Source organism: Callorhinchus milii, unplaced genomic scaffold (assembly GCF_018977255.1).
Source record: "Callorhinchus milii isolate IMCB2004 unplaced genomic scaffold, IMCB_Cmil_1.0 Scaffold1, whole genome shotgun sequence".
Lineage (NCBI taxonomy): Eukaryota > Metazoa > Chordata > Chondrichthyes > Chimaeriformes > Callorhinchidae > Callorhinchus > Callorhinchus milii.
In genome coordinates, this window is record NW_024704742.1 from 115,021,634 (window position 1) to 115,047,527 (window position 25,894).

Consider the following 25,894-nt stretch of genomic DNA (forward strand, 5'->3'; position numbering starts at 1 on the left):
TTTCAAGTAACAAGTATTTTCAAGAGCTATTATTATATTTAAGAAAGTCAGGAAGACATATTTTATATTATGAAAGTTATAAAAATCGGCTTGAGGTAAGAATCTCAAATCCCACCAGGAGTATTTATCAGAATGATTTTACAATTCAGTACTAAACACCATAACCAATAGTTCATAAAAATACATTTATTTACACTTTACTGAAACTCCTTTAAAAGTAGGAAAGACAGCCACAGCTTTCCTACTATGATAATTATGATAATTGATAGTGTTTTTGACTGCTTTGCTAAATGATAAATTCTCATAATGATATCCATTAAATTTAATTGTAACAGGATCAATACAGAATCACCGTACATATTGTTTAGATTTTCATATTGTTCAAGCTCTTTGGTTGAGGAATTAAGAATATAACAGATCAAACTAAGATCAAACAGTTGAATACCAACCAGGATTTGATCTAAAATTGCAGGCATTGAGTTGGTGACTCAGAATTTACCAATGTGGACTCTCTCTGAAGTGGTTTTACATACTCATGATTTAGTGCTGTTTTCTCATATAGGTAAGTGTGAAAGCAAAGCAGACTGCTGTAGCATTATACATTAAATAGGAGCTCCGTTCTAGATAATCCTGCAAGTGAAAGCCCTAAGGGTGGTTATAGATCAGTAGAGAAGGAAGCTCGCTTGTGTTTACAATGATAAACAGTGTGGTTAACTGGTTAAATTATTCCAACAATAGCCCTAACGCTCACTCTAGGGTCCCCACGCCTTGGCTCTTGTCAATTTGCACCTGAACTATCAGAGCTCATTCCTCTGGAGAGAGTGTGACCTCCATAATGGATAAATGGAAATCATATTTACAGTATATCCAATTCTCAGTAGTTTGTTTGGAGATTTTTTTTGTCATATACCTGCCTGACCAAAACAAAATTAGACACGATTCATTTTACTGGTAGAAATATTGACAAAGAAAGAAGAAACAGGCTGAATCAAACACACTATCAAATTGTTAATTCTGTATAGATGTTTGAATTGTATTACAGGTGTTCCTAAATTATTTCTGTCTACTATATGGGAAATTAGCAGATGACATTCAATAAAATTAAAATTTAGATAACACTAAAGAAATTACTAATTTGGTACCATTAACACTCCCCATCAATTGTTCTTTCCTAACAAACCAGCCAAGGACTGTACCATACCATTTTTCATTTTAATTGAATTATGAGGATCCTTCTCTCAAGCCAGTACATTTTACTGCCTTATCATTCCGATGCAGATGACACATTAAGATAATTAATTTTCAAAAGTTTTCTACTTATTTTCAAAAAAAGTGTCCTGCTATATTTAGCAGAGCAATACGTCCCTGTAATGAAAGGAAAATTTTCAGACCAACTCATCCACCTAATGCCTTAGGCCGACAGAATACTTTGGTGCACTGAATATTTCTCTGGACAAAAATGGTTTACTTTTGCCTAAACCCACAATTTCACCAACATAGAACACATATGGCCCCAGATAAGTTATTTTGGGTAAAGTTTGTGAGTTTTCTTTCCACAAGTGACTGTTTGTCATTGTAAGAAATCACCCAGTCACTATAAATCACAATCTACTGTGACTGCAGCAAATTGGTAATATAAAGCATATATAAATATATGCATAGAAATTGAACACAAACTCCTACGAGAATGCATATCATTCAATATTAATCCAATAAGTAGCACTGCTTTGTCACTTCATATTCTATGACTCCGTCACACCTCACGTGGTGTTGCTCAAAACATCTCTGTGGTGACATTATTTTGTTGTATTTCACCCATGGATCAGCAATGAAATCCTGCTGTAAATGAGAGGACACACAAGTATACACAAGGAAACCACAAACTCGAGACGTCTCAAAGCACTTCACAGAATATATTGTAAAGTGAATTGACTGTATATTTTGTGGGTGAAATGCAGCAGCCAATTGCACACAGCATGTCCCACAAACAGTCATGGATTGAGTGACCAAATTATTTTTGTTTTTAAAGGATTCTTACCCCCGGAAATGCTATCCGCCAATCGACTAACAACTGGTTTCCTGCTTACTGCTAGGTAAACAGAGGGGTGTGGAGCAAGGAAACTTGCCTAAGGTTTTGCCCTGCCCAGGAATCAAACCCACTTGGTTACTATTGGCTACATGCTTTAAAGAAACCTGAACGACAAATATTGATGTACCTTTTCCCTTGTATACTAGCAGTAAAAAGTACAAGCTTGGATTCAGAAAGGAAGGAATTAAAGACACTATCAACATGCATCTTGAGAAATACAAAATCCACAGTAAGAAGTTGAGTAAATAATATACATTTTAATGGCTTTTCAAAGATTCAAAGGAATAGTTAGATAAAGAAGGCTTATAGTAGAAAAGTGATTGCATATTACTTTATCTGAATACAATTACAGACAGTGTTCTGATACTGCCACTGCAGCCACTGGTCTGTGAACTACCAATTTCATAAACTTAAAAGTTCCTTAAAATTGGTTCCATTTTACCACAACTCTTCTCAAACTGATTGTACTCTATTTGAAACTAATATCTTCCCACTTTTACTTTATAAAATCAATAAAAACTGGGTATGAAAGACAAATAGGCTGGAAATACTATTTCAATTAATTCAAACATTCCTGAAAATCTTAGCCATTCATTACATTTCAATGAGCATTCCTAACTAGTGTGTACATTCCTTGGAACACATTTCTATTTTGTGCTATTATAACGTTTCCAATGCATTCAACATATGTAAAGGTCAATATCTCTAAGGAATGGCATCCACTCGTTTACAGAACCATATCCCCAATCTTGGGAATATCAAGAATTGTATGAAATTTTCTGATCAGATTGTGAGAGACTCAATTTTCCTATTATGGCTTGCGGAGCTGTTCATTGCTCAACTGAATGAGATTTCTTGACAGAAATACTACAGTAATTGGTGGATCTTATGAGGTTTTTTGTTCCCCTATCCACTGATTATCAGAATAAGTCACATCACTGTAAGGGAGGGAGAAGAGATAATTTGCCTAACTTGCAAATCATTTCCAACTCTTTGCAAATAAAAAAAAATACTGTTGTTTATTTGCTCTATTCAAATATACAGGCTTTCTTCCTCTTTCCAGGTACCAGCCACAGTAGAATCCCATTTACGTGTCCTGAAAGGTGCTGAACTCTAAACATTCCTATCACTATACAATCTTTTAAATATAAATTACATTTGTTGTAGTGTTCATTGCCACTATTTCCTTGAATTAATCTACTTAGCAAAACAAATTTAATGGCCTTGGGTTTCTGATCCACCAACTTCTAACTTACTACCTGCCATAATAGTGATTTGTTTGTTTAAAAAACCCAGTTTCATGGTTTCTTTTGATGCACCAAAATTCCATAAAAATTCCACTTTTAGCCATAAATTTAGACAAACCTAAATTTGGAGAATCTGTACAGCAACTGTGTGCATGAAATTCTAGGCAAAGGTTTGAGCTTTCAATTGTATTCATCCAATTACCTTCTTCATTTCCACCATAGCTTGTGCAAAAAGCCATTAATGTGGATTTATGCTATAAAAAGTCTTTGCAAATAAGAAAAAAAATTGCAACCAGTTTTATCATCAAAGTTGTTTACCCTTTGATGTACTTTCAACCCAAAACGTATTTGTGAAAACAAGCAGTATTTGGTATTAAATATTTAGATTAAAATTAATGCTAGTTTCATATTTTTGTATACTATTCTTAAGTTATATGGAGCTTGAGGGGATGCTGGAACTGGAAAGAAAAGTTGTGAAGGGGTGAACAAGGCAACAATGCTACTGCTACATTTCTCGCCATAACATATGGTTCTCCTCCTGTCTCTTCTCACATTGCTTTGCCCAAATGGATTTCATTTCTCTGAGACTCCAAAGAGAGGGTTGTCCATCAGTGTACATGTCCATATGTAGGTTTCCCCTGCCACACAACACCAGAAATCTTAACGGTTTCATCACAGAGACTGAAACTTGGCCTCGAAGCTACTGTATTACAGAACTATATGAGATTACTTTACAAAAGGAATTATTGCATTTTCTCAGAGAAGTCTCAGAGTGGCATGAGAGCACTCAAACAGTTTCCTCTGCAAAACCCCAACATTTTATCACTCCATTTCTGCAAACGAAGGGGGAGATATCTGTGCTAATGGATCCTGATATATTTGCACTCCCCGTCCTGTTCAGAGAAGGGTTTCCAGGAGGAAGAAAAACAATTCCATTTCGAGAGGCCCACTGCTGGCATGAGAACTGCCACTGTGAATAACTGGTATTAAAGCACTGTCCAGGTCATTCATATAGTTTTGGGGAAGAAGCTGACCCCTTGTTCCTGCTTGATACTCAACCTGCAAAACAAACAAAAAACTGTATAATCTAAATGGCCTCAGTACTATTTTATGTAAAATGACATTCTGATTCTTGTAGCTCATAAAATCAGCATTATGTTTCTTGACAATTGTACCAGTAATCTGTCATGAAAGCTGAAGTTTGAAAATACTATACAAAAAACTCACTGTTCACAATTATCAGTTTCCGTCTCAGTGCCTCACATTCTATTAGACAAGTCAATGGAAAGAATCCAAGTTTTTACAGCCTGCCTTTCACATTTTTTTAAATTCACCATTGAGTTACCAAAGAACTGATGTAAATCACGATGACCATAGTTTATATTTAGTATTTTGTATTTTACTAGGGTAAATGTCAATCTTTCCAATTCAAACACAGATTGGCAAAGTTACATTAATAACTTACATTTACGTAGCAACTTTCACATAAAATAAATCGCTTTACAAAATAAAATGAAAAATGAAGGAAATATTATTGTGAATGGCAATAATAATCCCCACAAGCTCTGGAAAAATTTGTGTTAATTGTTTCTCACACAAATAGTAGTTAGGATGCAGAATATCCCACCGAAGCAGTGTTAGGGTCAGAACCCATATTCTCCTTCAAAAGAACTAGATAAATAACTTAAAAGGAGTCAACTACAAGGTAGTATAATAATAATAATAATCCTTGCATTTGATATAGCGCTTATCATGTCAGGAGGACGTCCCAAAGTGCTTCAAAGAACACACTGTAAAGTGAATTGACTGTATATTTATGGGCGAACGCGGCAGCCAATTGCGCACAGCAATGTCCCACAAACAGTCGTAGATTGAAAACGACCAATTTAATTATTGTTTTTGTTTTTTTGGAGGGATTATTATTAGGTGTGTGGAGTAAGGAAACTTGCCCAAGGTTTCGCCCTGCCTGGAATTGAACCCAAGTCTCTCGCTTGCAAAGCGAGTGCTCTAACCACTGAGCTACAGGACTCCACGGGAGATGGGAGATAGTATGGGAAAAGGGCAGGTATATGGGACTCTTAAAGGAACCGGCAGGCCATATGGCCTTCTGTATTGTACGTTTCTATGCCTTGGGACAACCTCCCAATATGAAAGGCACTATACAAATGTAATTTGTTGCTGTTATGGTTCTAAACTTGGATGATAACCTCCATTTGATATGCTGTTTAAAGACAACACTGAAATTACTTTTATGACATACACATGCAATCATCGAAAGAATTCCCATTTACGTTTTAGGTTTTTCAAAATAACACAGCTTTTTCAACAAATTATACTTGAGTGATATTTACCTTGTCAGTGTCTAAGGAGACCCTGAGACTCAGTTTGTTTATTCCGATTTCTTTAAGGACTTTCAGATGAGGACATAGAGCGGCACAACAAGCAGTAGCAATCTCTTTGGTCAACTGATTCTGTGCAGGTGGAATGTTAGGATTGAGCGGGTCATGATTTCTTTGCAAAAAGAACACCTGGAATATAGATTTAAATGATTTGTTAACTCAAAAGACGATTACGACCGTATTTTGCACCAAAAACAGCAAACAATGTCTACATACTTTCTCAGTATTACCGAGCTTTCCTGTCAAATGACCTATTATACCTATTGGTTACATTAAAGTTCAGCTTCGTTTCCTATAATATAGTTGAATGTCATTTGGACTGAGTGCACTTATGGAGGATTGTCAGATTGCTTTCACTCACTCCTTTTTCCTCTTCTCAATGCTTAGCTCAGATTAGTAACTCAATGGGGAAATCACAGAATACAGACAGCATACTCTGTGAAAATATCATGTATATTGGGGACATTGCAAAAGATCTCTGTAAAAAAAAATCCATTTCTCTAATTCTGAGCAGGGCATCAGTTTATGAGTGTGTCACTATAGTAAAGAATGCAACTATGCAGTTCAGGAATCAAACAATATTGGTATGTTTCATATTTTTGGAATATCTATTCCAAACCCTAAAATTAATACAATATGAATGCAATTAAAAGCAGCTCTGAAATAACAGTATGTTTGGTGAAGGACTCATGTAATGAGATAAAAAGATTTCAGTGTAGTATGTTATTTTGACACATCTTCACGATGTTGTTAGGAAATCCCCGGTATAATCCACACCTCGATAATCTTACACGTTCAAAAATTCACAATGTTCTCCAGCCTAATGCAGTTTTCCAATACTCATCCATTCAAACTAAATTTACATTATTAATACTAATCCCTGCATTTGGTATAGCTCCTTCATGTTGGAAAGACATCACAGTGCTTCATAAGATTTACTGTGATTGTATTTTGTAGCTTAATGTTAATCAGAGCATTCGCAACCCCAGTGCCTTGCAAACCTCATGATGTAAAGAAGCTGTAAAGAACAGTAAGATCCATTTTCAGTTCTGGATCTGTGCAACTAAATTCAGTCTGAATAGTTGCACAGACCCTGAATAGTGGTGGGCTCAATGTACCTCAGTTAAGGAGTGGGTTGTAGTCTGCCAGGATTCCTGCTGGGAAATGCATGTGTGGATATCAGGTAAATTCAAGGTTGTGCTTGCTTAGCTTTGATGGCTAATCCCATTGTCAAATAGTTTGTTATCACTGATTTGGCTAACACTTCCTGTAATCTCATCAGGATTATCACCATCCAGCCATTGAACGTTCATGTATTCTTTCACACTCCCCCAATAATCACACTAGAAAAGTGGCCATTTATTAATGTAGTACTGCTAATGTCCACTGCAATCCATCATGAGCCACTGTCTTCAGGAGGATCGGTGGGAAGGGAAAAGGGAGAAAATTGGAAGAAAAAACAACCTTTTACTGTCACTTCACATCTCTAACTGAATGGCCATACTGACCTCTGTACACCTGACGACAATACCATCTGCTTCAAACTCTGTTTCTTGCAAGACTCTGATGCTAGGAACTCCTTCCATTGACCGACCATCAATAGGGCTCATAACACTGGAAGCAGAACCAAAGTATATGCTTGAGTACAGTAATGTAATGTTTTAAATAATAATCTTTACATTTGATATAGTGCCTTATAACAAATCAAAAAGGCATATTGTTCATATAAAGGGTTAATATGCCTGTAAAGATTAATCCTACCCTTTATTTACAGGATTTTCACCATCCAACCATTGAATATTCATGTATTCTTTCACATCACTTGAATCCAATCTTCCACAGATAATTTGAAAGTCTCTTTTCTCCTTTAGAGATTGCCTTAAACCCTCCATTGTCTCTGGAGTAATCTGCACCATAAGTCCATCTGAAAAACAAGAGCAATCAACAAATCATTCAATAAATGAGCAAATCAGTTCAGAATGTGTTAGCCTGGCTCAGTGGTATCACTCTTGCCTCTGAATCAGCAGTTTGTGGGTTGAAGCCCGACGACGGGACTTGGAATCACACAGTCTAAGATGAAACTCCAAACAGTGCTGGGAGTATGTTGCATTGTTGGAGATGCTGCCCTTCGGATGAGACGTTAAACCGAGGTCCAATCTGCCTGCTCATGTTAAAGGTCCTATGGCAATATTTCAAAAGAGAATGGAATTTCTCTCGGTGTCCGGGCCAAAAATCTCTCAAGTAAAATTGATCACTCACTGTTTGTGTGATGTTGCTGCGTGCAACTGGCTGCAGCGTTTCGCCCATAAAATACACTTTACAGTGTATCCCATGAAGTTTTGACATGATAAGCTGCTGTACCAAATGCAAGGATTATTGTTAGAATTTCCGATTTGTGGATCAGGAGACATCTTTTCTTCTCTCCCATCCACCACACTTGACTCAAACTACCATCTAATTCCTGAATTTTTATTATGAATTATTCTTTTTATAGCAATGTGATACCATCCTGAGAACCTGCTCTCTGTTACACCTGAGTTTACGGGATCTATTGTAGTATTTTGTTCCCCACTGTCTGATTATTCATCTTTGTTAAAAGTTTTTTTCTGGACTAAACTACTGGTTGAAACATCTATCAGTACAGATGCTAAAACGGTAACTAGACATAAATCTTACCTTCAACGATACTGGACTTAGCAATAAATCCTGAGGTGGTTTTCAGAGCTCCGTTAAACACAACAAAACTGGCTCCTGTAACTAGACCACAGAATAAATACTTTAATCATTGAGCAACTTTCACTTTCCAATGAAGCAGAAAACCTAATAGCACAGTTACCTTTTCTGGATTTTCCAGTGACACTGTTTGCCTGTGTTTGATAACTTCTATCCTCATTCTGTATGCAAACCAGATGTGAGTCAGCCGCCATACTAAAGCACATGCCCATTGCAATTACATGCTCATTTGAAGAGTTCACCACTTTCATGACCTGAGAATATGAACAGACAGATAGTATTGGAAAGTCGTCAATAGTTTCTGGTACGAATGAACAAACACCAATTTTAGCACTCGACCCTTAGAGCAAAAGGGATGGGAAAACTATGGTACTCCAGTGACACAGGGGCCCTGAAATAAGGAAACGGAGGTGGAGCTCCCCAATGAATTTGTCAATAAAGGCACCATACTGCAGCCAGAAAATATACAGATCAAATTCCAGTCTGCAAATCAGCTGACCTGAGCAGGGCAGCAGACAGACACGAGAATTAGCCTTAGTTCCCCGTTGGCTAGAAAAGGGAAAGAGGAAAATCAGTCAAGGTTTTCCCCTCTTGATCACAATCCAGTGACTACTGTTGGAAAATGTGCATATGTGGATGTCAGACGAGGACAAGACAGAGCTCAGCTGGAATGACCTCCATGATAGAATAGTTTACTGACATTCAGTATTTGGGACAGCTTCCTCTTGCTCTAGGCTGCTGTATGTTTCTGGAAGTAGCTGCAAATGGCTCCTTTAAGGTCCCTGAGAGCAGGTGCTTTGGACCTGTCTGCAGCTTCGCCCTCCCCCCATTAAGTCTGGGAAAGTTCAGTTTTGTCTGCGTGGGAAGAGTTCTGGATCAGTTCCCACACTAGTACATCCCTTGAATCACTCATGTACTTTGTACCTTTGAACTTGACAGGCCCTTTAGAAATAAACTGCCACTAGTTTATGGTAATTTTGTTTTCAACATAATATATACAGGACAAGGAAGTGGGATTTAAGGCTTCGATCAAAGGCAAATTTCTTTTTAAACTAGCAGCCTGAAGACTCCACAACTAATCAATGGTATTTCAAGGACATTAGAAAATGTTAAGTATGTCCTTCAGACGATACATTAAACCAAGGCACTGTCTGCCTGTTCAGGTAGATGTTAAAAATCCCACAATACTAATCAAAAAGAGAAGGGAATTTCTCCTAGCGTGCTTGTTAGGAAGGTCAATTTTAATCTTTGTTATACTGCTCATGAATGTCGTTTTGTTAAACGGACCCAAAGAAATTGCATAAAGACGTAAACTTCCTCCCGACGTGGAAGGCGCTATACAAATGTCATTTGTTGTTGTTTCTTCCCTCATGCCTTCAATAATTTGAAACTCTTTGAAAGTCTCATAACTTACCTCATTGTATCTTCTCTTTGGAATCTTAATATAGCTTTTCCCCATCTCCATATGAAGCACTAAACCCTCAATAGTGGGCAGAGTATATTGGTAATTTCGAAGATCCTGTACAGGGTGGGGAGGAGGGAGAAAAAGACACACCAAATTTCAGATGAAGCAAAAGCACAATTAGTTTCAAGGAGTTGAAGGTCTTTTTATCTTCTATGTTTGTTATAAACTCTTCGCCCAGCAATACAGTGCACACAGCTCCAAACCACCTGTGTCACAAAGTATCAGATGCTGTCTGTTTTCTGTGATTCCCCATGAGTTACTAATCTGACCCAGGCATTGAGAAGAGGAAAAGGGTGTGAGGGATACCAATCGCCCAGGCTGACAGTCTGATATGCTTTGATGCAGATGTTTATACAGCTACTGTACTGTATACAAAAGCAGATCATTTGACCAGTCCCTCAGTTGGGGATGGGTGAGGTAAGATATTACGAATTAGGAAGGGTAAAAAGATACAATATTTATCAAAGCATTGTTTGCTGTGGGAATTTTTTTTTTAGGGAGTGACGGGGAGATGCCAACAATGTAAGATTATTTTCTCACATCCACAACAATACTTACAGCTCATAAAGAATAATATTGTTCTCTTTTGTATATTCAAGACATAAAATATTTTAATTTGATCTGGGGACTGTTTTGCAGTCCTTGAAAGATGGAAAGTAACAAGAACCTAATAGATCAAAGAAAAGAATGTGTAACCTTGGATTTTTGTATTACGTAATTCAAGTTAATAAACTGTAAAAATGTTCTTGGTTGAATATTTACATCATCAGATAAAAGGGTCTCTCTACAGTTGAGCTGGCTCCAAGGAGAAGGGAAAGTGAAGCTGAGTCAACTCTCTATGGTGCATTCAGTGATCAGATGTTTGAGATAGGGCCTTCTGCAGTGTTCTAAGACAATGTTAATGATATATTTGCCTTAAAACAGGACTTGGAAAGTAGAGCTATCACTGGAGGAATGGAGCTCTTATCAATCATCTCCTGATAATCCTGCAAGCTAAATTCCTAATGTGTGGTCTTAACTGGTCAAGCAGTGGAAAGCTTACCAGTGATCAGCTCGTATTGGTAAGATGAATGAATTTAGTGGGTTCACTGTCACACTAATATTCATCAACAAAAGTAATAACTTACTGCCAGCAAGTTCATGATGGTGTGGCCTGTTTCTGTAAAGAGTGCTTTCCGGGTTCGGACACTCACCAGAGGACAAGGGTAAACTGCAACAGAGAAACAATTAAATAAAAGTTTGGATAGTAAAGGCATATTAGAATAAACTAGCTCCGGGACTCTACCCTGCGTGAAGGGCACTATATAAATGCAAGTTGTTGTTGTAAACCAGTGGATATAATAAAACAACAATTACGTTGCACAGCAAGATGAAAACTCACCATTATTCTCTGCTCCAAGCCTTAGCATGAGTCGAATAGGAAACACCTTTGCCCAGGGTACTTCAAGTTTCTGAATGAGAATTCCAAACAAAAATGGACTGTCCGGCAGTGGAAGATCTTCCAGTGACTGGAATGTGGGTTCAACAAACAGGAATCCACCGTGGTCTTTACTGCCAAGAAAACTTTCCATGAAAGAAATGTTTCCTAAGTTTCCAATGGATTTTCCTGTTGTATCACAAGGCAGGAAGCATTCAGTGTTTTAAAAGATTTCAAAAAAACGTTAGGTTAGGCAGTGTATAGCTGAAATTTTTTCAATCATTTTATTTTATTAACAGTTTACGATTCAAAACCACAATTAGTTTTTATAAGGCCTGAAAATAAAGTTAATCCAGTTCCTTCAGGCTGATGGTTATTACAAGTGGTCAGATTATTACATTTTACTAGTTAACCAGAGTTATTTTTGACTAAAACAATCCCATTTTAAAAAGACAACAGCAAAAATAGAAAGATTAGTATAAATTAACAGCAGCAAAAGTCAACTTTCTCAAACTAAGTACAAATTGGTGAGGATGTAAGATTTGAAGTGAATTTTAGTTATGGCAGCTACTTCGTACATTATTATGTTGTTATAATAGGGATAGCAATGTACAGCCCTGAAGTGAAATGCAAAGTAGTAACTTGACTGATGAACTCAGAGATCTTGAACATTAACAAAATAAAGCTTCAAACATTTGTATCAGAGACCGATGCCTGAATTAGTTGTGCAAGTTAAACTATTTACAACAACAACAACAAGATTCCATTTATAAAGCGCCTTTCACGTCAGGAGGACGTCCCAAGGCGCTGTAATGCTATTTAATGCTATAGTTAAATAATTATTTATATTATTATTAGGGTCTGTAACCCAACATGAATTAATAACGGAGAGGGCAGTATAAACTAGAAGAATTACCATCTATTCACAGGTTTGCATTCATAGGCTTATAATTATGACGGAGTTATAGCAAAGTGAAGGCATTTATCTTGGATTTGCCCACAAAATATACAGTCACTACACTTTACAGTATACACTACACTTTACAGTATATTCTGTGAAGCTCTTTGAGATGTCTCGAAGACGTGATAAGACGCTATATCAAATACAAGGATTATTATTGGACAATGTACTAGTCATACCTTTAGATGCATCTTGGTACATTGTGATAAAGAAGTTGAAGATATCTTTGGGAATTGTGCTTTCATCAGGCTCACAAAGCAACAGAACAACAACTTCTGCCTGACCCATACCATGCAATCCACTGCTTACAAAGTACCAGCATTTCCTTGCAGCATCTAAGAATCAGGAAAGAAGAAAATGAATGGAAACAACTGCCAACATTTATGAAATCGACATACATGAATCAAAAAAAAGCTCAGGATCTAACAAATAATTCCTCCATAGCCATTGTGAGTTTATCTACTTATAACCTGGAAAATCTGAAGCATTTATACAGTGACAGAAAGTACGTGCAATTTCAGACCCACACATTACACAAAAGATTGAGACAAACCTGCACAATCTCAATTTATTACAGAATAATTCTCATTTTTTTTATACACGAACAAGTTCATATCACTTGAAATCCTGCAAAATATTTTGCAGGCTTAAGGAAAACCTCCTGGCTTGCGATGGACTGTAAAGAATATTACTGAAGAAAATATAACCAACATAAAAAATGTTTTTTTGAAGTGAAATACCGGCTCAACATTAAGAAACCGTTGTGTTCATTGGAAAGTTAGTGTCACACAGGGCTTCAGTTCATGGGCACAGGAATATGACAAAGAAATGAGACTATACTGATGTTTGACTTACAATTATAGAATCCTACAGCACAGAAGGAGGCTATTTGACCCATCGTACTTGTGCCAGCTCTTTGAAAGAGCTATCCATCAAGTCCCACTCCTCCGCTCTTTCCCCATAACCTTGCAATCTTTTTTCTTTTCAAGTAAAGGTATTATTGACTCTGCTTCTACCACCCTTTCTGGCAGTGCATTCCAGACATATCTACAATGTGATGCTGTAGACAATGATTTTGAATACTCACAGTTCACCAGTTTCACATTAAGCAGAAGATTGGCATTCAGCACAAATGTTAAGGGTTTAGGGCCTCCTTCCTCCAGTAGCAGCATAATCTGGCCCTGATTTGGATGCTCCTCCACTACATGACCTGTGCAATATCGGATGGATTATGGCCTGGGCCAATAGAAAAGTGCATACATATTTCCAAAAAATTGCGGAGCAGTTTGTGAAGCTTGTGGGGAATTGCGGAGGATCTGCTGGGGGAATTGCGAGGATTGGTTGGTGCTATTGAGGTATATTTTACTGCTACATTTTTTCACTTTATTGATAAAAACTAAACATAAGGAAATAACACATATTAGATTGTTGCAAAATAAAATATTAATTGCTTCTTTAACAAAAACTGGGTGGCAATTTTGAGGAGTGGGGGGCACACCAGCGAGGCTACAGGAGCTCACTACCTCCTAGCTCTCAGGGCCAGCATCGCACACAGACAGAGAGAGAGAGAGACACACACACTCAGAGACACAGCAGAGACACACATACACACACACTCGAGACACAGAGAAAGGCACACATGCTTAGACAACAACAACAACTTGGATTTATATAGCGCCCTCCACGCCGGACGGCATCTCAGAGCGCTTCACATAAACGGATCCCGGGGCCGAGCCAGGGGGAGGAAGGTGACCAAAGGCGCGATCGAAAAGGTCTTCAGCAGAGACCTGAAAATAGGAAGAGAGGGGGTGAGGCGAAGGGAGCGAGGAAGAGAATTCCAGAGCCTCGGGGCATAGCGGCTGAAGGCACGGCCGCCGAGGGTGGAGCGGAGGACTCGGGGGACGAAGAGGAGGCCAGACCAGGAGGAATGAAGGCAACAGTACTGTTTTGAGGAGAGAGGTCAGAGAGATAGGGGGGTGCAGAGGAGTGCAGGGACTTGAATACGAGGGGTGAGGATCTTGAAGTCGATCCTCTCTGGGATAGGCAGCCAGTGCAGTCTGGCAAGGACTGGGGTGATCGGAGAGCGGAGTTTCGTGCCGGTGAGAATGCGGGCGGCAGAGTTTTGAATGATTTGGATTTTATGAATGGTAGTGGAGGGGAGACCGGCGAGGAGGGCGTTAAGAGTAGTCCAGCCGAGAGGTGACAAAGGCAGGGACCAGAGTTTCAGCAGCTTTTGGAGTGTGGTTTTGGCAGATGAAACAGAGAAAGACACATACACTCACAGAGACACACACACACACACACACACACAAACGTTCACACAGAGACACTCATAAACACACACACATAGCGACATGGGCACTCACAGAGACATACATACAGACAATCACAACAAGCATTTACTGCTTGCGCCGCACTGCGCATGTGCGTCTGGACTCTCTCCGCCACGGTGACGTCTGGTAAACAGCGCAAGTGGCCCACGGGCCAGAAAATACATTACGGCGGGTTTGTAGCAGGCGAGGGCTGTCGTGGCCAGAAAATGCGGAAAAGGTGCGGACGCACTTTTCTATTGGCCCAGATTATGGCCCAGATTATGGCCCAGATTATGGTCCAGATTATGGCCCATGTTAAAGGTTATGAACAGCTACAAAATCCACAAAGGCCTTGATTACAATGTATCAAATCTCACAGAATTACCTTCTTGTTCTCCTATTGTTATGACAACAGGAGGCAATCCATGTTCACCATCTGGAATAAGGCTGGTGACTTTAGTGACAGACTTCCCTACAGTAGCCAATAGTCTGTGGTCTATAGGGCCAGTAAAGTCAGGCTTGAAATCTTCTGCTGGATTCGGTGGAAATGCCTTTGGATCAGTCCTCAATTCACTCACTTGGCTTTGGACATCATAGGAAGGTACCTCGTCGACTGGGCTACTAAAGGGAGGCTTCAAACAACAAAGAAAACACTTAAAGCCCTAAAATGTTTAAATTCTAAAATTCTCAAAGTATTAAATAATATCTGGAACGAGTTGAAGATAAGGCAAGAATTAAAATCAGCCGTAATTCCAAAAGTGGTTTTAGAAAATTTCAGGAAAACAGCAGCAGTAATTTGCTGTTATGCAAGAATAATAATCCTTGGTTTGATATAGCGCCTTATCATGTCATTGAGACATCTCAAAGCACTTCACAGAATATACTGTAAAGTGAATTGAGTGTATACTTTGTGAGCAAAACGTAGCAGCCAATTGCGTATGGCAGTGTCCCACAAACAGTTGTGGATTGAGTGACCAAATTATTACCTTTTTTTTAAAAAGGGATTATTACCCCGGAAAAGTGATGCGACAATCGACTAAAACCAGATTCCTACTTACTACTAAATAAATAGAGGAGTGTGGAGTAAGGAAACTCTCCTAAGGTTTCGTCCAGCCCGGAAATCAAACCTGTGTCCTCTCACTTGCGAGGTGAGTGCTCTAACCAACTCACTAGAGGACTCCACAATGTATTAAAATAGACAGGAAGAAATTTACACAATAACTTTTGACCACTAGCAATTGGTTCAGGAAAAGACCATTTAGTTAACCAGTCAATATTTGCATCAATTGCCATACCGATTTTGGTTCATGTGCTATTGGACTTGTAGGGCTTGAATCTTGTGATGTTCTCTTGGCTATAATAGCTGCCGAAGTTGCTGTCAATTTTTCGGTGTCTGCCACCTCGCCATTTGGTAAAATGCCATCAGCAAACCATACCCTTTTGTGCTCTCTAGGATTGGTGCCTGTGGAAGGAGGAACACGCTCTAAAATTACCAGAGATAATCACAATCAGACATCTGCAACGTCAAATCTATAGTGATCATGTAAATACAATCGAGAATTGAAGCCTGATTGACAATACAAAAAACAAGAACATAGTAAACAGCTCTTTACATTTAGAAATGGCACTTTCACACATGTGACATCAAGTACAAAAGCTCACATCAATAGAGAAGATAAAGTGTGAAAAGAGCAACCAAAATTTGAAGGACAGACAAACATTATAAATTAATTGCATGTAAATGATAAGACTCTTTCACTATCTGAAATACATAGATCTTTTTAGACACCAAAATACAAATGTAATAGTTTCCTCAGTTTTTAATGTGCGTAAAGGGGAGAGTTATGATTGGTGACGCTGAGCAACTGACAACTTTTGCCACCTCTTTGTGAGACTTGAGATACAAATTAGTAAATTTATTGTAACAATATACTGTATTGATATTCTCAAGGTGAAACAAGAACATTCAATTCAAGAATCAGACTGGTCACATACATGCAATTTATGTCAGCCTGCTTGCATACTGTTTAATGTGTCTGTACGTTCATGTGCAATGACTGCAAGAGTCAGTCTGTATTGAATGCAAAAGGCAGTTTGATAATATATTGCTATGTAAGCCGCCTGCGCACATTCATTCAATGCAAAACTCAGTCTAGTCGGATACAATCAGTGCTGTAACGGAACAAAGGATGGTGATGGAGCAAGAGTGCAGTAACTCCCCACTCTAATCTCACTTTTCCAGCAAATCCAAAGAAAGAAATTAAAACAGAAAAAGGTTAAAGCAGGTGGAAGAGTCACTCTCGCACTCTTCCCTGCGCTCTTGGCAGAAATCTGGGAGTACTTCATCCATCTGCTTTCTTGGCTGAGACTGAAGAACAGCGCAAGGAGAGCACAAAAAAGGGGGAGAAAATAAAAACAGAAGATGCTTCAAATGCGGAGCAAGATAGTCACCATCTCTAAGAGGAAGATAGATACCGTTTCAGGTACATCATCAGAACAGGATCATGTCACAAGTTTGTTTACTTTATTTCACCCATAAAATATAGTCAATTCATTTTACATTATATTCTGTGAAGTGCTTTGAGACGTCTCGAAGACGTGATATGACACTATGCCAAATGCAAAGATTATTAATATTACAAGTTTCTTAAAATATGAAGTGGGACGGGAAAGCTTAATAGGAAGGGAGAGACTTTAGTGTTCCTTTTTGGATCCAAATCCTGATAGTCTACATCGCAAGAAAGGGAAAAGGCTTTCAAACAAATCACTGCCCATAAAACTCCAAGTTGCACAAGTCTCCAAGCCTCCGAGTGAGGAAGTAATTCATCATTCATCTCATCTTTCCAATGCCTGTAAACAGTTTCACGATTGAGAAATCAGAGAAAGAGCCCACCTGCCATATTCTACAACAGCAATGTGCTGGAATAGCATTACTGCACTGCATTGCCACATTTACTGTTTCTTAAGCTGAGAAAGTAGCAGCAAACTATGCAATGTCATCAAATCATTGTAAAAAATTTCCATTGTTCTGGAAACCTACAGATGATACAGAGAGGGAGTGATGGAGTGAGAACTATGCAGGTTTCATGATAAACATTACCAGAAGTCTGTAAGACACCCATGGCAACCAGTGTGCCAACATGTCAACCAGCATGTAAAATACAGAAGAAGTTTGGTAATGAATACAAGGCAAATAGTTCAGTTAATCAACAACTGCATTTTTCACCTGAAGCTCAAGAGGACACTCCACACGTGTGTATTATTCTAAAGCGTCGTTTTTTGGGGAAATACTGTGTTGCAAAACTCATATGGTTGCCATGACAGATGATAAAGGCCAGTGTGTTTGAAGTCACTGACAATGTTTACACTAAAGATTCAATTGATGCATCCTAATTGTTGCAAGTGATAAATGATTACAGTTGGTTACCAGGAAATAACACATCAGCGTTAAAACAATCAACCACATTTCTCAAACACGATCCTTTTTTCCCCACTTTGTTCTATCTGCCTCTGGATGTCAGCTTTGTTCCTGCTTTGCATTCTCTTTTCAAAATGATAATAAAGATAATAATCCTTGCATTTGATACAATGGTTTTCACATCTTCTAGACGTCTCAAAGCGCTTCACAGAATAGACTGTAAAGTGAATTGACTGTATATTTGTGGGCGAAATGTGGTAGCTAATTGCACACGGCAGTGTCCCAAAATAATGCATCATTTAAGAGCATTTGATCACTAAGCACATGAGAAGATTGCCCTTCCCCCTCCACTTTAACACTCAGATGGAAAATGCAATATTCACAAACCAGAAGTTGAGTTATCAGCCACTTCCGGTTTGTGAGCGAGGTTGGCTTTTTGTTTTGGAGCTGTTTCTTGGTCACGAAAGGGGCAAAACCTCTTGATAAAAGATTAAAAACACTTTCCAAAGAGTATGGCTCCATAGATGCCAGTCCCTAAGCCACTATGTTTAATTAACAGTTAATGATTTCTCTAACTCTTTTTCCAACCTGAAACGAGCAGTGTCAATCATATTTCTAAACCTGCAAGGTTAGGAAAGAGCACATTGTAGGCTGGAGTAATAATAATAATAATTCCTGTATTTGATATAGCGTTTTTCACGTCTTCTAGAAGCCTCAAAGCGCTTCACAGAATATACTGTAAAGTGAATTGACTGTATATTTATGGACGAAACGCAGCAGCCAATTGTGCACAGCAGTAGGATATGATAGCAAGTTACACCTGCGAGAATATATTTAAGTGATTTAAGGAAAACCTATACATTCATGGCCATTTTCAGATATTTGAATGTTCGTTGGGTCAGTAAGAATTTGATGTTCCTTCATAAAATAACCTGATGACCACTGGCATTTGACATGGGTGCAACATAATCTTGGGAAAGGAGGCTTCACATCACCAGCAGTTTGCAATAATAATGGAAGCCAGTGATAACAGTATAGCAGAAGCAACAGGTGCAATATAGATATCATGCACTAGTTACACAGTGCTCTGCTCAGGCAGTATCTACAGTACTGCATACAGTTCTGGCCGTGGCAACATGAGGGGACTGCCCAGACCCTGGAAGCAGTGCAGAGGAGAGCAGCAAGGATGAACCGCAGAGTTAGAGGAATGAGCTATGAACTACAGTTATACAAGCTAAGGCTCTTCAGTCTTGAAGGGAATCATCTGAGTGTACCTCACAGAGGTGCATAACATTTTAAAAGGGATTTAAAAAGTAAACCCTGAACAAAACAGTAGAAGAGGACATAGGAATTAGAGTTACCAAGGGCAATTTTAGGACAAGCACTGGGAGGTTTACTCAAAGGTAATTAACCAGAATAGGTTGCAGGTAAAGGTGGTTGAGGCCAGGACACTGGACTCATTTAAAAACAGCCTGATGCTGGAATGGGAAGGACAGTACAGTGCTCTGGAGGGATTAGACCAAAGGGCTTTCTTGACCCAAATTAATCTTGTAAACAGAAGCCATGGTTGCAGCACGACAGTGGGTGCAGTGTAATATAGAACAGTGGGTGCAGAATAAGAAGTTAGTGCAGAGGAAAATGACTAAACTTAAACATCAGGTGCTCCCCTTATCAAATGTTACAAAGCAGCTGATGACCCCAAAAGATCAAAAGCACACACAAGTTTCTGGAGCAGAGACACCAACAAGGCAAATAATTGTAGGATTAATCTATAGCCAAGTCAAATAATTTTAGCAGTAATCTACAGTCCATTCTACATATATTTCTCTTCAATTAATACATTTGCTCACGCAATATAGTGCCTACTAGACAAACTAAGTGAATCTATTAGAACTAAAACAGAGTCACGATACCTGTGCTTTCATTTCCTGGGTGTTTTAGTACCGAAGTGGGTACCATGACAGTGAGGGGAGGGGAGGCGAGGGTGCCAGATGCCTGAGCTTGCTGCAGAGGTGGAACTGTGGAACAATATTCTGATGGGATATTAGGGTTAGGGCTTGGACCAGTTGGGCTCATCATTGTCTTAAATGCTTGAGCTGCAAAAGACCAAACAAAAGGCGCCGGTTTATGAACAAGTTATAATAATCCTTGCATTTGATATAGCGCCTCATAACGTCTTTGAGACATCTCAAAGCGCTTGACAGAATATACTGTAAAGTGAATTGACTGTGTATTTTGTGGACGAAACGCGGCAGCCAATTGCGCACAGCAGTGTCCTACAAACAGTCGTGGATGGAGTTGTGGATAAATATTTTTATTTATTTATTCTCAAACAACAACAACAAAATTACATTTCTATAGCACCTTTCATGTCGGGAGGACGTCCCAAGGCGTAGTGTTTCGGAACCGAGCAGAGGGTTGGGATTGGGGAGTTTGGGGGGGGAAGGAGGGTGACCAAAGTCATGGTCGAAAAGGAGGGTCTTGAGATGGGTCTTGAAGGAGGCAAGGGACTTTTCAAAGTCACAACTGAAGATGCTCCAATCATCATTCACAGAAATCCAGCAAGTCAATAACTTTTCCTAAAGTTTCAAAACTTTTCCTATTGATTGTAACAGGTCGTGAATTCAGAAGTGGTTTCAATTTAGGACAGGTCAGCTTTTAAGGTTCCACATTTACAGGTATGGAGCCAGGGGCAATAGTGCCAGACGATCTGCTCCCTCCTCCTCCCTCTTGCAAGTAACTTGCAGTAACCATGTGCCCATCACCCCGTTATTACCAGGCTCCACTGGTTAAGTCTACCAGCAGATCAACTTCAAGATCTTCATTCAAATTTTTCAATTCCCTCCAACCGTTGCCCCACTCTACCTCTTCAATCTGCTCCGCTCTCCCACCCATTCACTCTGCAAACTTCAGCCTCCCAAAACCCTCCACCTCGCACCCACCCTTCAAAACCCTTCTAAAAACCTACCTCATTGAACGTGCCTTCAGTTACAGCCCTCTTAACCTAACTCTAATTTCCACCTTGCTTAGGTTTCCACACAAGCTCTGTAAAAAATATTGAGATGTTATCCTATGTGAAAAGCAATATATATCTGCTAATGGTTGTTGTTGCGTTGTTTTTGAATCTCACAGGGTGGAAAGCGGGAGCAAAACAGAAAGAGAACTATATGAAGAAATGCAACAAAAAAAAGGGTTTAAGTCACTAAATCTTGCTAAGCCTTTTACAGCAGGTGGGATAAGAAGACAGGGACACATAGCTTCCACAATATTGTGGAGCAAGTGTGGCAATGCTCAGTAATTACTTTCTACCAGATTTTACTGGGAGGGGGGTGGGGGAGAGAATAGGAAGAGAGGTGCACGTCTTCCAAAGTATTGTGGAACGAGACGGAGTGGAGCTGAAGACACACAGCCATATACTCACATTCATACAAAAGACGATTTCAGTCTTTTGTACCCTACAGCTCACCATATTGGTGTGGTGCAATGTAGCTACCGCATCTCACTCATTTTCCTAAATCAGCATTTAAGTTTTGCAAAATAATCAGTTTGTTCCACTGAAAAATAGGAACAGGAAATTAAAGGCTTCTTTTTAAAAAAAATTGTTTCTAGAATCCACAATTCAAACATATTTTTCAGATTTTACACCAATATTTTCAACTATATTGCATTAAGATTGCACCGAAATTTTTTGTAAGAGTTTAAGCTAAAATGGATATCCTTAAGCCTTATTATACAGCTGTATAATCCGTGTTACACTTAAAATGTTAACTGATATCTTGGTAAAAGCTAACCTGTTTATACAGTTTAGAGTAAAACCACATTCTGCTTGAAAGCTCAAAAATGGTAACAGGTTTGGAATCCACCGTGTTCAGTGTGGTCAATACGCAGTCTAAGTGAGTCACGCACAGCACAAGGCTTCAGTCATGAGGGTGATTAACCTCTAAAGGGAAAGGAATGGTAATTGCGAGCCATGGTCTAAAACAGTGCTTATTTAAGTCGCTGCCAAAACACGTGGGTGCAGTTGGGATTTAAGAGGGCTTAAGCAAAACAGATCATCATGCGATTCAAAACAGAAAACAGGAACCAATTTGTGAACTTAACCCTTTAAGCACCCAAGCAACATTTCTATACTTAAAACAAGAGGTTAAGAATTTAAATTTCAACACAAAGCGCTGGAAACTTAACTTTTAAATTTGACTTAACAATAATAAACTGGGAATATCTTAATTCTATTTGAATTGAAAGATCTCCAATTACCCAAAGGGTTAAGAACTGTTTGATGTTAGTAAATTATCAAATAATCCAAGCTAAACACACACTTATTTTAATAGCAAAATCAACTTTGATTCTCATTTATGTTAAACACTGATCACAAATACTAAAATAGCCCAACTCAAACTGTACAAAGGCGATCAGAATTTAGGGCAGAGGAGAGATGAAGGTAAACTAATGCGTTACACCATTAATTTAATTGCAAATGATCATGCATCAGTCTGAGCGAAAACATGCTTAGTGCCACATGAAATGTGACTTTACAAATGTTTTAAATTTAAAGTAAAAATGGTTTACATCCAGAAGCAGACTGCACCTGACTATAAACTTATAAGTTTGGGCATTAATGGGAAAAGATAACTAACCTTTTAATACGCTTTCAGCGACTATGTTATACTCTCAAAGTTCAGTCGCATGGGCTCATCATTAGTGCTCATTGCACACTGCAAAAACACTCAGTTCAGATAGCCGCAAGATATTTTTTTTAAAAAGCACTTATTTATATAATGCAATCAGTGCAATCACTGGCTCGGTGCCACATTGTGCAGCACTAAGACAGCATATATCAAGCAAATAAATCGAGGAAAGCAAGTACCATATTGAACCAAAAACAGTTTAAAGGGTAAAGCATATTTAAGTGCAATTGAGGTGTGGGTATTTTACTTAACATTTACAACGTGTAGAACAGGGGAGGGGTAACTGGTTATACAACTGGCCTCACCTCACCAATGCAGCATCATTGCTTGTGCTCTGGCCAGGTGAAAAATTGTGATGAAAAGTCCCACTAGCTTGCTGTAACCTATCAAATATACCCAAGAGTGAAATCAGAAATATAATCTAAATATATAAACTTGTTTTTGATCACCCAGGTGTCTGACACATGGAGAAACCCATCTCCCAAGAATATTCAACACAGACACAGTTCCACATATGTATGGTACCTACACATGGAAATTTCCCTGTGTCTAGAATGGAACGAATTCTCTCTCCCTGAAGGCACTCACCCTGCTTACTTAATTTCAGATAATATTAGGCACAGGTTGGCCACAGTCAATGCATGGGGACCCCAGAGTATGTGGTGCTGATGAAGTTTAACCTACTAAAATCACAAAGTTTTTCATTGAAAGCGCCGTCTTGTAAGCTTCCTACTGATTGTCCAGCTAGGATGACCCTGTTATGCCTTTGGCTTGCAGGGTTACCAGGAGCCAAGTGGGAATAATCTCTGCTCCCAATGACCAGTCTGCCCCTCTAAGTTCCGCCGATAAACCAGGCTGGCTGATCTGTCATCAACGGTGCCTTAGTTCTGCAGGTCTGCTTGGCTCAGGAATGGACTACCGAGACTACCACAGACGGCTGAATCTAGTATCTGCGCAAATGCTTTCAAAACACCAGCTGGGAATGCCTGGGGTAAAGATTAATTGTTATGAAAATATTATTTATGAAAGCAATGGATACATTTATTTACTCAAAGTTTCCAGTGACCATGCATAGAATTTATCACTACAAATTTTAAATAATATTTTGGACTATTTTACAAGTAGCTTTAGATTTGACTGAAGACGGCTGTGATAGTACCCTACCAATGTACACAAAACCACTCCCCCGCCACACTGCTGTTAAAGAGATATTTTAGAACATAATAAGCAAAACAGGCCATTAGACCACATTGATAAACCACAGTCAGATTTGTTCCACCTCTAGAAGTACCATTTAAATAACGTTCTCGATAAGCACCAGTGCACAGATCAAAAAACAATTAGGTATCACATTTTATACCTTAAACTCGATAACTAATGAGCAGTGGCACAGTAACCCCATGACTTTTGTAATACCTAAAAAGTGAAGGAAAACCACAGACATAAAACCTATTCCCTTTTAACTGAAGATTCACCCTATTGGAGGTGAGGGCTAATAAGCTCAGCTCATGGTATTAATCCAAATTAGCACAATTCGCCTGTTGCTATTTCTTACACCCAGGGATATAAAGCAATTGTTTCCTCGGGTCACACAAGGCTCCTAAGTGGACAGATTGCCTACTCTTTGTATATTTAACAAACTTCTTTACTCAACAGGAAAGGTATCCAGGTGACAACAGTAATATTACTTTACAGTACGATAAAAGCATTGAGGATGGTTAATAATTTTAAGGCTAATTTCTTCCTCCTCTCTCTCCACTGCATATCCTTGCCAATGAAAACAACCAGATAAGTAAAGAAAGATCTTTGCACAAGTGCTGATTCCAATACTTACCTGAAACTCTTGAGAACTTGTTAAGGGGTAATGTCAACTTAACCTGCTAATTTTCACCTTGGTTACAGAGCTATTCTCCGAATTCTGGAACGAAGACCCCACAGATTAATCTAACCGGGATCAGCTGTTTATAAAGCACTTCAAAGTAGTCCTTTATGTGAAAGACACTAGATAAATGCAAGTTGTTGTAAAATATAGTAGCACATTTGTTTGGATTATTTGCGCTTCAAAAATAACACATTCCTTAAGGGCTTTCACATCACAAGATGAGTTCAGATAAAGAAGGTCCATTTAATCTCATCCATCCAAAATACCAACCCTACTGTCTTATTACAGTATCGAGTCATTTTTTAAACAAATCCAGGATCCAGTATTCAAACCACTGCCTGTTAATCCATTCTAGTTATTTAATTTTTGAAGCGTAGAATGTTACAGTGCAAAACCAGACTATTCAGCTCAGTATTCCACTCGTTTGCTCCCCATACCCTTTATTGTTACTCTATTCAAGCACTTTATATACAGCAGAACACTACATATCCACATGCCAACTGTGCAAGCGTCCCCTTATCTGCAGCAGGCTCCAGAGCAGAAGAGAAGTGAAGATGCAAGGCTGACAAAAAAGGTGATTTAGCTGAGCAGCAGGACTGTGAACCAGGAGTGAGACACAAGTTCTACACTATTATGTAGAGACAGAAAGAGTCACAGAGAGACAAACAGAGAGAGAGAAAGTAAGGGTCAGAAAGTGAGAAAGAGAAAGAAAGTCAGAGAAAAAGTCAGAAAGGTAAATGACCAAAGTTTTATCTGTAAAACTCCTGATAAGACAAAAATGTTTGGTTAACGCTACAAACAGCTTGTATTTTCCACAACAGTCCGGCCGGTTGCAGCACTGCTTCATATCCACAATACAATGCTGTAACAGGATAGGGCGGAGGCCCTCCAATAGGCCAGAGGTCTCTGCGACACAAATATGAAGGGAGGCCGTGGCGTGGTCCTCCAATAGACCCTGTGATGCATCTGAGCATGAGTGCCCAACCTCCACCGAGGGCCCACACCAGTCACGCACCCCCTTGTGGCCCGGGAGGACCTAACTACCCTCTCCGGATAACTAGTCACTGAGCCCCTTTACCTTGGAGTGACAAGTTATCAGGAGTTTATTGTAGACAAGTGTTGCATCATTTCTGATGTAACATCAGGAATTGATATAAAAAAACAATAAGTTACACTAGTGTACCTCCCACACCCATTGGCACTCTGTGTACAGTTCAAGTTTCAGAAGAAGGTAGAGCACCTACTGGGGACAGCTAGCACACCCTGTCCAACACAACTGAGAA

The 25,894-nt window shown here is 39.0% G+C and overlaps 1 protein-coding gene across 1 annotated transcript in view; it reads right to left on the bottom strand.

Moving 5' to 3' along the window:
• Positions 1 to 2,326: 2,326 nt before the first annotated feature.
• Positions 2,327 to 25,894, bottom strand: part of LOC103182687 (zinc finger FYVE domain-containing protein 16) — a 30,720-nt gene continuing 7,152 nt past the window's right edge. The window contains 14 exon segments of the mRNA XM_007899775.2: positions 2,327 to 4,395; positions 5,688 to 5,864; positions 7,244 to 7,349; positions 7,497 to 7,659; positions 8,412 to 8,492; positions 8,572 to 8,722; positions 9,883 to 9,987; positions 11,061 to 11,143; positions 11,315 to 11,539; positions 12,491 to 12,646; positions 13,399 to 13,521; positions 15,009 to 15,255; positions 15,919 to 16,085; positions 19,955 to 20,137. Coding sequence (XP_007897966.2) covers positions 4,234 to 4,395; positions 5,688 to 5,864; positions 7,244 to 7,349; positions 7,497 to 7,659; positions 8,412 to 8,492; positions 8,572 to 8,722; positions 9,883 to 9,987; positions 11,061 to 11,143; positions 11,315 to 11,539; positions 12,491 to 12,646; positions 13,399 to 13,521; positions 15,009 to 15,255; positions 15,919 to 16,085; positions 19,955 to 20,137 — 2,129 coding nt within the window. The 3' untranslated portion in view covers positions 2,327 to 4,233.